The following is a 14634-nucleotide window of genomic DNA, read 5'->3' as shown; positions in this document are numbered from 1 at the left end:
ACTAAATATACATTATTTACGAACATCGAAAACTTTAATTGCTTGATGACAAGCAAACTTTATCCCTGTCAACAGTATTGTCAAAGATACTGTTGAGTTTCTGCTTGAATATATTTTAGCTTAATGCTAAAAATCATCACTCTGTATATGTTGATGGTAAATTTAAACTTGATGTGTCTGAAAACCACAATTATTAACATCAGTTTTCTGATTCTGAAGATGCTGACTTAAAGGTAACAAATTAAATTGGTTACTATTGGTTTCCCTTTAAATTAAAGATGCAAACAACCTAGTAATCTAGACTAATTAAATCCCTAACTCAATTATTTATACTAGTCCTGTTACTCTAGTGAAAGCAAAGGAAAGTAGCATTAGTGTGAAGAGGTATTTTCAACCAACTCTTAGTAAACTGGCAAAAAAATGCAACTTACTATATTCTTTAAGAAAATCTGACATTGTTATTGTGTATGAGTATGTAGGCTCAGAATATACCACGTTCTGGGCCTACAGACTCATACATGGTCTGAGCAGAACGTGGAGGTTAAAATTACTCCTTGATACCGCTTGATTGAGTACTCTTTGATTTTCCTTCTTCTAGTGGTGGTAACACTGATATCAAAAAAATGTTAGATTGATATTTTAGTACAAAAGAGAGTCAATCTGATTTGTATTTAAGTTCAACATACTCCTTAGAATTAATCAGCATAATAATGATAACAAAAAAGTTGATTCTAATCGAGTTTTTTTAAATATTTTTATATTTAAACTTATATTAATATAAAATTAAATAAAATATAATAAAAGAAACCCTAAATGCCCTTTTCCAATAACAGTCCTCCTATTTCCTGGGTTAGAATGACAAACATAAAATCTCAGAATCAGATTCTTTGGTCCAAAATAGTATTTTACACAAATTTTAACAAGATTTCATAAACACTTTATGGGGCTATGAACCTTAGATACAAGAAAAACATTTTATTCAAAAGAACATAAAAAAATAAAATACATATTTCTATTTTAACACAACACATTCTTAAGAAAATGAAATGAAAATCAACAAATAAATAATAATTGAAACTAGAATTATTATCCAATTAAATAAACAAAACAAACAGAAATCCAAATGTTAGTAACTATTTTTGAAATGTAATGAAAGTAATTTAAAAAAATGTTAAAGTAATTAAAAAAAAAACAGTATTTTAATTAACTTTTTTTGTTGTTGCTTTTTTTGCTTTCTTTTCTCGGCAGAAAATCTGTTCACTATTTCTGGACAATTTAAAGTCACAAAATGATTTACTAAAGTTATTACTCCGAATAAACAAAAACTTTCACATTAAAATAATTATGGAGCAAATTTGAGACCTTTTCTTTTGTTTGTACTATTTTTTTGGATTTTTGTTTAAAAAAAAAGTATTAAATTTGTTAATAAACTTTTAAAAATGAAAAATGAAATAATAAAAAAAAAAAATTAAACAAATAAATAATAACCAAAATAACTAAAATTCATTTATATCAAACTTTTTAAAAGAACAAAACCCACAGAAACCCAATCGTTAATAATCATTTATTAACAATTCTCCAGGTCTCTATTTCTGATAAACTTGATGTTTCTAAATTTTAAGTAATTTAAAAAAAAAAAAAAAACAGTATTAAAATTACCTTTCTTGGCAGAAATGCTACTGTCTATTTCTGATGAATTTGATGTTTCTAAATGATATATTAAAGTTACAACTATTAACCAGTGTTGGGGTCAAATACATTTAATCAAATACTAATACATTAATTCTACATTCTTAAATACAAATATATGTTATCAGAATTTTCCAAATACAAATAAAAATACAATCATTGATATTTTAAAAAAATACAAATAATTTTAACTTTCATTTTTGATTTCTTTAAAACTAGTTATCAACTTTAATCAACTGCATTTATTAAATCTTATTATATAAACTTTTCTAATATATCTTAACTAATATATTGTTATCTTGCATATCTATATTTCTTTCATTCAAGTAAAATATAAATTTATTATTTTAAGGAAAATTTTGAAAAAACTCAATATCTCAATAAAATACCTCAATAAGAAATTATGTTTCTTTGTAATTGTATTTTTATTACCACTATTCTACTACCCAGTAAACTAGTCTAACAATAATTACAAACTATTTGGAACTCTGGTGATGTGCTAGTTAACCCATAAGTCACTTTATATAAAAATATGTTTTGTTAGAACATCAGACATGGTGCTCATCCACTTGTAATAACCACTTGAACAATTACTGGAACTATTTAATAAACTTTTTTTTCAACTTTTATTTTCAACTAAATCCAACTACCTAAGGCTCCAGAGTCTATGACTCTACTACAGTCAAAGAAACTTTTTTATCAACTTTTATTTTATTCACAAATCAGCTTTAAACTCAAAAGCACAAACATTGTTTAAAAAGATCGTCAGATGAAGACATAGCTAGTAAACTATAATCACAAACTACTTTGTTACTTGCTGTTCTGTACTCAGTGTTTATTCATTATTTTTAAAACTATTACACACATAAGTAATTAAAGGTTTACTTTTAAAATGTGTTATTTAGTGTTGTTTATTTTCATGTAATGCTCTTCAATATTTCATTTTATGGTGTATTTCTTATCTTATATGATATGACATAATTCAGATCAAATCTTGGACAGTAAAAATGTTCAAATTTTTTTTTAATGAGTGAAGCTGGAAAACATTTAAACAAAATCCTCTTTCCACCTGCACTTTTACGCATATGAAAATTACATAAGGTCTGTTTCCATTAAAATTCTAATAACATAATTAAATAACATAATTAAATACTTTTCAAATATATACAACTGACATGTCAAAAAAAGCATGTCAGACTGACATGCATTTTTGACATTGTCAGTTGTGTATATTTGAAAAGTATGGATCACACATTCATCTAAAAATAAAAAATAAAAATTAGTTATTAAGGTGCTTCAAGTAGACCTAACTGTCATATTACAGAGCAACTCTTTTTATTAAGTATTACAAATAGCAGTTGCACAAGAGAAAAAGAAAAACAAAGGGTCAAGTGAAACTTGACTTGAAACTTAAAAGAAGAAATAAAAGATACATTCATGTCTGTGTCCAAAAATTTAAGAAGAAACCACAATTTTTACAAAAACAAAATATATTAGCCTAAAAACCAATTAAAAATCACATAAATAATCTCAGTCTTCCTTAAGGTAGCATTAGTAGGAAGTTTGATATTATTAAGAAGTATGATTTTAGAAAGTAGTTTGATATTAGAGTTTGATAGGAACAGAGACTTTTTCCAATATGAGCAACAAGCATGGTATTATGTTTATCAATAAAAAAAAGTGTGCGATCTAACAAAAAAGGAAGAGAAAAGATGAAGTTTATAGAGCAAGATAACAACTAGCAAACAACTTAAAAGATTGCAAATTATATGAATCAGGAAAGCAAGATGAAGAAAGTGAATTCCAAAGAACTGATGTTTGACGAAAAAAACTGAAAAAATAAAAGTTTTTTGAGCAATTGTCACAGTAAAAGAATGAGAATTAATTGAATGACGATTAACACAAGAATGAATTTTAGTAGATAACTTAAGAAACACTAGCACTTTAGAGCGGTGTCCGCTATAGTATTTGTAGAAAAGAGAAAGAGAAGCAACATAAGACGATGCGATAATGGTTGGAGGCTGGCTGCAAGAGTGGGTCAAACTATGTTTATCATGCGTTTTTGCACCTTGTCTAAAAGAGAAAGGACACCATTGGAAGATCCACCCCAGATATGGCTACAGTAATCCATACAAGGACGGATTTGAGATTTATAGAGATAAAGAATAGAATCCGAAGTAAAAAAGTGTCAAGCATGATAAAGAGATGCAACCGTAGCAGATTTTGCAATGGATTTGAGATATCATCTCCATGAAAGATTGGAAGTAAGAGTTAATCCTAAAAGAGGAAGGATAGATTACTTGTCGAGTACATCACCGTTCATAAAATTAGAATGATCTAAATTATTGCGGTAACGATTGGCTGAAAAAAATTGGGTTCTTTTGCTGTAGCAGAAGTTAGATCCTTTTCAAGCTCAAATGCACCCACCAAGCGATCAGATAGTGTTGGCTTCTTATCAAGAAAAGAATAAATGGTAGTATCTTCAGCAAACAATACAAACATTTATGTGAAAATATCTGGTAGATTGTTAATGTAAATAAAAAAGAGAATAGGGCTAAGGAGAGAACCTTGAGGATCCAATGAAGTTCCCGGATATGAAGAAGAGTGCTGTCCATCAAGGACAGGGGGGGACAACCTTTATACTACAATTGGATATAAAGGATTCAGTATTCTTAAAGATGTTACCTAATGCACTGTAAGAAGAAAACTTATAGAGAAGACCAGCATGCTAAACTTAATCAAATGGTTTAGAAATGTCGAGAACAATAACCTTAGCCTCTCCACCTCTATCTAATTTACGAAAAAACTTATCGGTTATTACTATTACCAAATCGGCTGTAGAACAAGAAGATCGAAATCCATATTTATGAACAGAAAGTAAGATTTTAGATTCAAGATGAGAGAATAACTGTTCATTAATTATAGATGCAAAAATCTTGCGTATGATAAGACTTATGGAACTGTTGTTAGACAATTCATATCGCTCTCAGAATTTTTGAAAATAGGGATAACAGATGCTGCTTTCCTTCCTGCTGGAAAACAATAATCAGATAAGCACTTGTTAAATAATTTTGAAGGTATAGACAACAGCTCCAAAGAACACTTCCGCAAGACTACAACAGTTATATTGTCTAGACCACAAGCTGTAGAAGAGTCTAAGCAGGAAATCGTTTTAGATACAGAAGCTGGAGTAATACAAATGTCAAGCAATGGATCAAATTGTTAATCGGCAATATCAAGTAGAACGCAACTAGTGGAATCAAGAAATGATATTGATGAAACGTTCGTAGCAATCAATTCAGCTTTGTTATTCGGTGAGGTGACAAAATCTGAACCATACAAGAGAGGTGAAATAACAGATTTGCCCTTATTATTGATACTGTTAAAGATACTCTAGAAGTCACGAGAGCCTAATTTTTGAGATAAAATTCAAGAACTCATGACCAGGGAATAGCGGGCTTTGGCATTAGACGAAACCTTTTTAAAATGGTTTTTAGCAATAGCAAACAGACGCCTGTTTTCTGGAAATTGCAATAGGAAATTGCAACAGAACAATGTGAGGAAAATGTAGAATGAGGCTTGACATTTGAATTATCAGAAAGGAATAAAATATTCCATGCCAGCTTGAATCCAAAACGTTATGTAAGATGGATATTTATCACCAATAGAAAGATTTCTACCCAAGTGCAATCACAAAGAAAATCAACGAGAGAGTCCCAGTCAGCTTTAAGGTTGTTTAAAAAAGTATGATGATAAGGGGATTCTTATGATGAAGAAGAATGAGATAATAGCACCTAAGGGTGAATGTGGAGACATTGATAACTGACTAGGATCGGAAACAAAACATCAGTCGAGTAGAGAAGGTAAATGTTTCTGGTTAATTAGAAAACAGGTTGGAGAGTTGACCATTTGAGTTAGAGATTAGGAAAGGCAAATGTTGTGAGCCTTAACGCCTGCAGAGTCTTTGACACTAGAGCCAAGCCATTCAGTGTAATGACCATTAAAGTCACCAACAACAACGATATTGGCTGATGGATAAAAAGAGGCTTGGTTAATTTGATCAGAGATAACAAATTAAAAACAAAAAAACTTGGTTAATTTGATCAGAAATAACAACAAAAAAAACAAAAAAAAAAAGAATGTTGCTAAACGAAAGCATATAAAAGAATATTTAGTCAATTCGAACCTTGTTTCAAATGGATAAATTTTTACAAATGTAAATGCCCAGGCCAAGCATGTGACTATTGGAGTCTTTAGAAAGGTGTGTTTAAGTAAGAGTTCTCCTAGCATTTGCCTAAAAGAGATTATCCTACAAAGCAGCAAGAAATCAAACAGGTTGTACTGAATTACATTATGTTAGTATAATCTACAAATAGAGTGCTTAATGTTCTTAAAGAACAGAGCAATAATAAATTAGTAAAAAACTCTTATCTAATTTTTACTTGTCTTCAACAAATTGTTTCGCCATCAGCAGGCTCATCAGGAAGCTGATGAGCCTGCTGATGGCGAACCAAGTTGATGAAGACAAGTAAACATTAGATAAGTGTTTTTACTAATTTATATATATATATATATATATATATATATATATTATTGCTCTGTGCTTTAAGAACATTGAGCACTTTATTTGTAGAATACACTGACATAAGTTATATATATATATATATATATATATATATATATATATATATATATATATATATATATATATATATATATATATATATATATATTATTGCTCTGTTCTTTAAGAACATTGAGCACTTTATTTGTAGAATACACTGACATAAGTTATATATATATATATATATATACATATATATATATATATATATATATATATATATATATATATATATATATATATATATATATAATATATATATATATATTAGGGTGTCCCAAAAACATATACATTGGGACATCCTAATATATACATATATATATATATATATATATATATATATATATATATATATATATATATATATATATATATATATATGTCCCCAAAACATACTTTTTTTATTCTTCAGGATACCTCTTAATTGTGGTTATAACCCTCTCTCAACTCTATAACTCCGAAACACAAACCTTGACAATATATAGATATACGACAATAGTGAATATTATGAATTAAATTAATTTTTATGATTTTTATTGGTAGTTTATTAGGCTCGAAGTTAAACAAAAGTTTATTTCGAGTTAATGTTATATTTGATAAACTTTTTTATTTGTTATTATGTCTTACTTAAGCATAAAGTTGTTAATTCAAACACAAACTTTTTAATTATAACTGATTAAAGTATATTACTTATATTACTTATAAATACTTTCTATTTTTTGACTGAAATTTTTTATAAAACTTCTATTAAATTATAGAAATTCTTACTTAAAATCAAGTTAAGCTATGAAAAGCTTATCTTTACCAAAATAAAAAAAAAGATAAATAACATCAAAGTATCAATGATTATAATCATAAGATTCATAAGAGGTTATCATATGGTTCATAGGAGGTTATCATAAAGTTAATAGGAGGTTATCATAAGATTCACAGGAGAATATCGTAAGGATCATAGGAGGTTATCACAAGGTTCATAAGAGGTTATCATAAGGCTCATATGAGGTTATCATAAGGTTCATAGGAGGTTTTCATAAGGATCATAAGAGGTTCATAGGAGATTATCATATGGTTCATAGGAGGCTATCATACGGTTTATAGGAGGTTATTATAAGTCTCATAGGAGGTTATCATAAAGTATCAAAGGTATCATAAAAGTTCCCTGACATCAAAAACATAAAATTACAATCAAAGGCAGAATGTGAGATTTCTATATCTTCAAAAACTTATTTTGGTCAAGTCACAATAATTATAATGGAGTTTAAAATCATCATCATTATTGTTATTCTACAATAAATACATTAGTTAATAGAAACCAAAAAAGAGAGTTCAGAATAGAAGTTCAAGAAAGAAAGAAAAACAAGAAGTTCAATAAAGTGCAAATGCAAATTTTATGAGTTGGAAAAACATCAAAGCAAGTGAAAATACCAAATGATGTGCAAGGAAAAAAATCAATATTTTAAGAAAAATACTAGATAAACAAAAGTTTTAGAATATGAAGGAACTGTCAAAGCTAAAGGAATGGGGAGCATAAACAGTTATGATTGATAGCAATATTAATAGAGGTGAAAAAGAAATGCCAACAAAGAGACAGGATCAAGCTTAGCAACTTGAGAACCAACGAAAATATGATAACATTATTCCATATGAACAATATGACAACATTAATCCATATGAACAAGAGAGGAATTAAAGATTTATAGAGGAAGAGAATTGAATCAGTAAGTATGGCAACCATGATCAATAGAGACAATTAAGCAGGTGATAATTTTGCAATATATTGTATATATAATTTCCTTGAAAGATAATAGTGAATGATAGTTCAATAATTTGAAAAACTTTCCCAGATAAACTATTTGAAGCAAGATTAATGAGGAGATTGGAACCTAATGCACAATATAACTTTTCTATATAATTAGATATTTTATGTTTGTTAGTATTTTAAGACATTGCTAATAACGGTAGGAAGACTAATAAATAGAAACATTGCTATGGATAACTTTTGCAAATGTTTTGGAGCATGTTAGGTAGATTTAACAACTGAGTACTATCTGTAGTAACGTTGTTTTTTCTTATTATTCTTTTAATGTTGTTCCCTTCACCAAGGCCAAGAGGACTACTATAATAGAAGAGGATACTATATTGTGGTTACAATCCTTTCTTAACTCTTAAACTCCAAAAAACAAATCTTGACAAATAAGGCTGCTGCCCTAAGAAACAAATTGAGCATGGTACTACCAGGGAAAAGTGGGGATCAAACTAAAAACTGCTCGCAGTTTATAGGGAAATATACTGTGATATACTTTAACCATTTAGTAAATCACACAAAATCCAACCTTAAAATAGAAATAGGATATTATTGGCTTCCACAAAGAGATTTAAGGTAATGCAAATTTCAAAGTGCTTTATATTTAATGAAAATCTCCACGCAAGAGAGCAAATGATCATACCTTTATTTGAAAATGAAATTTAGCTCGACCTACTTTATAGATGACCCTTAATAAATATTTTTATGAATGACACAAAATTGCTTTATTAAAATTAAAAAAAACTAATTGCGGAAATGTTAAATTTAATCTTGCAGAAAACTTGATACATTCAACACAAATAAAAGCACAAGAAAGTAAATGTAAAAGTTAAATATTCTATTTTTTTAAATTAAAACAAATTAAAGTTTTCGACAAATGGAGGACAAGCTTTATGCAACTCTTTTATTTTAGAAAATCTTGACGCAGTTACTATTAAAGAGGAAAAGTTACGGCTAAAAATAGTTTAAATATATCCTCCTGGCAAGAAAGTCTGCAAATATTGTAAACAAAAGATTGCCAGACAAGAATATCCCAGAAAAAAAAGAAAAAAAGAAAAGAAATTAATTAAGGTGAACAAAATGATGAGCACTTTATATGTTTAAATATGTTAAAGAAAAAAAGAGAGAGTAAAAAAAGATCTTCAAAATTTCATTCAAAATCATTAAAACATATGGTTAAGTATTAACTTAAGTGATGTCGAATTATGCCTTGGAAAAATGTTTTTGTAAGCATTGTAAAGAACATTTATGATCAAAAAAAACTCCTTTTGTATAATTTACAGGAACTATATGTATTATACAAGGAAAACAATCCAGAAATACAAACAAGCTACTCAAAAAATGCTTCATTTAGACCAAAGTGAATTTTGTCAGGTTCCTCAAGGCTCAACCATTGGCCCTATACTCTTTTTAATTTACATTAATGATCTTCCAGAAATTCTCACATCTAAGGTACCATTGTTCGCTGATGATTTTATTATTTATTCTTATCATGATAAGAAGCCAACACTCTCTGATTGTTTGGAGGGGGCATTTTAGCTTGAAAAGGATTTCACTTCTGCTACATCATGGGTGAACTCATGTTTACCCATGTAAAGTTCACCAGCCAGTGAGTGGCTGGTGATTTTTAATTCAGATAAAACCAACCATTATCACAATAATTTAGATCTATATTTATGAACGACAATGTACTAGATGAGTCACCTTCCCTTCATCTTCTAGGATTAGCTTTTACCAATGATTCCTTTCTTTTTTAGACAAGGTGCTAAAACGCATTGTAGACATAGTTGGATCTGCTTTTGCAGCCAACCTTCAACTATTGTCACATTGTTGTAATATTGCTTCTCTTTCTCTTTTCTTTAAATACTTTAGTGGGTGCTGTTCTAAAGAGCTAGCATCTCTTGTGCTATCTACTAAAATTCATTCTCATGTTATTTGCCATTCAAAGTCTTATCCTTTTTCTGTGACTGTTCCAAAATGCTCTTAAACTGTTCTAAAAAACTCTTATTCCGAAGTCCTAGGGTCCCGTGAAATAATTTATTTTTTACTTTTCAGCCCTTTTTTAAAATGTTGTTTCTAAAAAGTTTTTTATATATTTTTTTTTATTATTCAACAGCGATTATATTTATTTACGCTGAACTAAAGCTCAAAAAGTTTGTTGTTTATTGTTTGTTTTAATTACTTTTCTTAACAATTTCTTTTACTATTACCACTGACCTCGTGTTAATTTTGCGCGGACACCAAAAAATAAACTACCCGACAAGATAGCAAACTAAATAAAATGTTGTAAAAAGACTTCAGTTAACTTTATTTAAGCATTTTTTAGAAAGTTTCAGATTTTTTCAAATTCGAGGAGAATTTAGTTTAGACATTATTATTTAAACATAATTCTCTAATATGATAAAAGTTAATAGAAAACCCTTTTAAAAACAGAACTATCCTGATAATAGTTCTAGAAATAATAAGCACTTTTTATAAGTAAGAAAAAATAATGTCTTGTAAAGTAGTATTTTTTATTACGTAAATTGAGGGGGATATATTGTCATGTTTATAAGGTTATAATTTCTAAACCGCTGCAATTTAACCTAAATAATGCAGATAACAAAAAATTATATGGCTTTAAAATAGTCTGTTTTTATGATTTGTAGATTTAAAAGGATACTTTGTTGTGTTTATAAAGCTATAAATTTTAAGCTATTGCACTTGCAAGTCTGAAAAATTAAATATAATCCGGGCAAACTGTTTAGTGGAGCAGACAAAATGAGTTTAGTCATATTGAGTCACTGAAAAAAAAGCGTAATGATGCCTGCTTTTTAATGATAGCAGCTAAAGTCACATCATATGCTCATTATTTTGACATAGTTTTGTACAAATTGTAGCATTCTTACTCACCACATGTAGGCATCTACTACACCCCTGGTAGTACTGTGCTCAACTTGCTTCGCTGTGTAGCAGCCTTGTTTGTCAAGGTTTGTGTTTTGGAGTTGAGAGAGGGTTGTAACCATAATTAATGTAGCCTCCTTGACCATAGTAACATTCTTGAACTTAGGGAGATTTGACAGAAAAAAAAATTTCTACACAAAAAACTATGTACTATGTACAAGAAAAAAAAAAAAAAAATTTATAAAGGCAAATTTTTAATTTTTTTAAAATTAAAAATTTGACTAAAAAAATTTTTTTAGTCAAATTTTTAATTTGTTTTATAAAAATTATTATATTTTTTTTATTTAATCATTTCTTTTTTTAATTATGAACTTTTAGTTTATTCATATAGATACATATAAAGAGGCTGAATCTACCAACAGCTTCCCCATGTTAAATTCACCAGACTTGCTTGATCATTGCAAACCTAATTTAAACTAAACCGTACTTTCATCTGATCTCAGTATTGATAAGTACTATCCTTTGATTTGCAATAGCCACATTATAATTTTTTTTTAACATCATTACATCCAACAAGGCTGTAAACAACCACTTTTAGAATTGGAAGTTAATGGAAGAGAAAATAAAAAGCTTATAAAGAAAGATAATGATTAACAGACAATTTAATAGTTTGCAAATTATATGAATCAGGAAAACAAGAAAAAGGAAGCGAAATCCAAAGAACTGATGTTTGCAGAAAAAAAAAGAAAAAAAAGAATTTTTGGAGCACTTAGGAACAGACACAGTAAAAGGATGAGACATTATTGAGTGACGAGTAACACAAGAATGATTTTTAGTAAATGGCACAAGAGATGTTAGCTTTTTAGAACAGCGCCCATTAAAGTATTCAAAGAAAAGAGAAAGAGAAGCAATGTTACAACAATGTGACAATGGTTGAAAGTTGGCTGCAAATGCAGGTCCAACTATGCTAACAATGCATTTTTGTACCTTGCCTAAAAGAGAAAGGGAATCATTGGAAAATCTGCTCCAGATATGGCAATAGTATTCCATACAAGGACGGAATTGATTTGAGATTGAATTGCATCTTTTTCCATTTTTGTTTAAAAAATTTTTTTGACTTTTTGAAAATTTTGTTGATTTATGAATCAATCATTCAAAATATATTGATTAAATATACTTATAACTAGTTTGAATAGAAAACCCTTATGAGAAGTAAAAGCAGTACTAGTCTCACTTTTAAATATGAGAAATATTTTCTTTTTCTTTCTAATTATATTTATTTCCCCAAACCTCCACAACAGTCAATGAAGTATTCATTATTTAAAAAAAATACAAACATGTCAGTAAAGAAAGGTTTATTTTTAAAATTAGTGTTATTTAGTTTCATATAATGCTCTTCAATATTTGATTTAATAGTGTTAAGTTATAAATTAAGCAATTCAACCATTGGTAGTAAGTTAAAAGATAGCACATTACTGACTTTAAAAAAAAAAAATGTTGTTTTATTTTAGGTTGCCTTAGCATGTAAAAAGTTAGGTTACCTAGCATGGAAAATGTTTAGATCCACTATAATACTACATCTTGTACAATTGAATGTAATGATAAACTCAGCTGTTGCTTAATTTTATGAAGCATGTTCATTGAAAACAAAGAATCAATAAAATGCTTAACAACTGCGCTAGCCTTTGCTAAAAGATCATTCACACTACTTTACTGTTTGAAAATCTGTACAAATGTTTGTTAAAAAATCTGAAGACTTAAGATAACACACACCTAAAATATATATAATTTTATTTTTAGGTGAAAATTTTTAGGTATTTTTATAAATATATATTTTAGTTTTAGGTGATCCAAGATCATTCAGACTTCTTTGCTTTTTAGGTGCTTCAAGAAGACCTAACATTTTTATCACAGAGCACTACCGTAAAGCTGTTAACCAGGAAGTTCACACCTACTTCCTTATCAATGGCGCTTATTAGGCCAGAACATGTATCAAACCAAAAGATTTCAAGATTCAACAACTGCACTACAGCTGCATTAAAAATATATATATATGTATTTATATATAAATAATTATAAAAATATATATAAATATATAAATATATATATACATATATATATATATATATTTATAAATATAAATATATATATGTATATAAATATATATATATATATATATATATATATATATATATATATATATATATGCAAACTACATGAACCTAAAATTTGAATTAATCCCGTTTCATGAGTAATATTGTCAGTTTTATCATATATATTAACAAAATATCTTTTTTTTTTGGCTTTTTATCAAAACTATTGTGCATAAGTCTCATTACAATGATTTCGTTAAAGGGGAGTTTAAAGTCTGTTTGTAACTTAAAAGCTCTTAAAAAACTTTCAGTTCTAAATTAGTAAAATAGAATCTTTTAAAAAAGAAATTCTCTAGTACTAGCCTGTGTGCTTAGATTTTTTTTTTTTTTAATGCTAACTACTGCTAGTTACTTATTATTCAAAAATGATTTATTAAATTGTTATAAAAAAAGAAAGTCAATTCAAATTACCATTAAACTGTTTTGATAAACATGGTGTTAAAAACTTTAATATATATTTTTTATAATGGATTTTTATAACATTCAGGTCTTACAACCCTAAGTCTCAGATTTTACTGATTTTTATACCACTCAAAGATTTCAATAAGTTATGAACATTTCCAAAATTTTGTTATGTAATTCCAAACGGTTTCAAAGATATGAATATTCAAACTTTGTCTTGGAACAACATAAATCCACCATTTTGAAAAATGGTTTTGGTTATTGTATTTGCTTTATGTGCAACGGAAAGCTGAAAATGTATTAACTCACATATTTTGAGGTGAGGAACCCAATAAAACAGTTAAAATATTTTAAAAAAACTTAACTCTAATTTTTAATTTTATTGCAAGTTTTCTAAGGCGTGTTTAATTACAAAAATGAAGCTCAATTTTTTTTTAGATGTCGCCCTGAATAAATTTAGTTAATAATTCCGTTTTAAAAGTAACAAATTTAAATATATTTGACTTTTTTTTTTGAGGTAGATGATTTATACATGTTATGATATTCTTATTTATAATATCTTGTATCTTAAATTTATAAACTTAAATTTATAAATTTATTTAATTTATAAACTGTAAATTTATAATGCCAAACTAAATTAAATAATTAAACATAATAAAGAAAGTGATAAAATAATAAAATACAGAAAGTGATAGCAAACAACTTTATTAAATATTAATGTGTTTTACCAATAATTGTCTCAAATAATAGTTGGCCACTGGTCAATAAGAAAACAACTGTTTATTACTTATTAAAATTAATTTAGAAAGTCAAAACTGGTTTAGTATAGTAAATAAAATTTTGAAATTTACTCATTAAAATTTATACAATAATTTGACAATGTCTTTAATTTATGTTTTAGAAAAGACCAAAATCCATTTCATTGTGATTTCTCTAAGTTATTCAAGATAACTTTTAAAAAAAATTTATTCTAAACATCTGCATTTTTATAATTCAACTTATCCCAGATAAAATTTTAATAAATTGCTAAAATTTATGATCAGATTTTATAAAATAATCAAGAAAACAAAGTCAGCAAC

General features: G+C 27.5%; 1 protein-coding gene across 8 annotated transcripts in view; it reads right to left on the bottom strand.

Moving 5' to 3' along the window:
* LOC136075060 (NACHT, LRR and PYD domains-containing protein 12-like) overlaps positions 1-14634 on the bottom strand; it is a 68182-nt gene that overhangs the window by 41685 nt on the left and 11863 nt on the right. For all 8 annotated transcript variants that reach the window (XM_065787292.1, XM_065787291.1, XM_065787290.1 and 5 more), the window contains one exon: positions 1660-1707. In XM_065787292.1, coding sequence (XP_065643364.1) covers positions 1660-1707 — 48 coding nt within the window. The remainder of the gene's footprint in view (positions 1-1659; positions 1708-14634) is intronic.

This window comes from Hydra vulgaris, chromosome 01, assembly GCF_038396675.1.
Source record: "Hydra vulgaris chromosome 01, alternate assembly HydraT2T_AEP".
Classification (NCBI taxonomy): domain Eukaryota; kingdom Metazoa; phylum Cnidaria; class Hydrozoa; order Anthoathecata; family Hydridae; genus Hydra; species Hydra vulgaris.
Note: the sequence above shows the minus strand (reverse complement) of the source record. Positions and strands in the feature narration are given on the sequence as shown.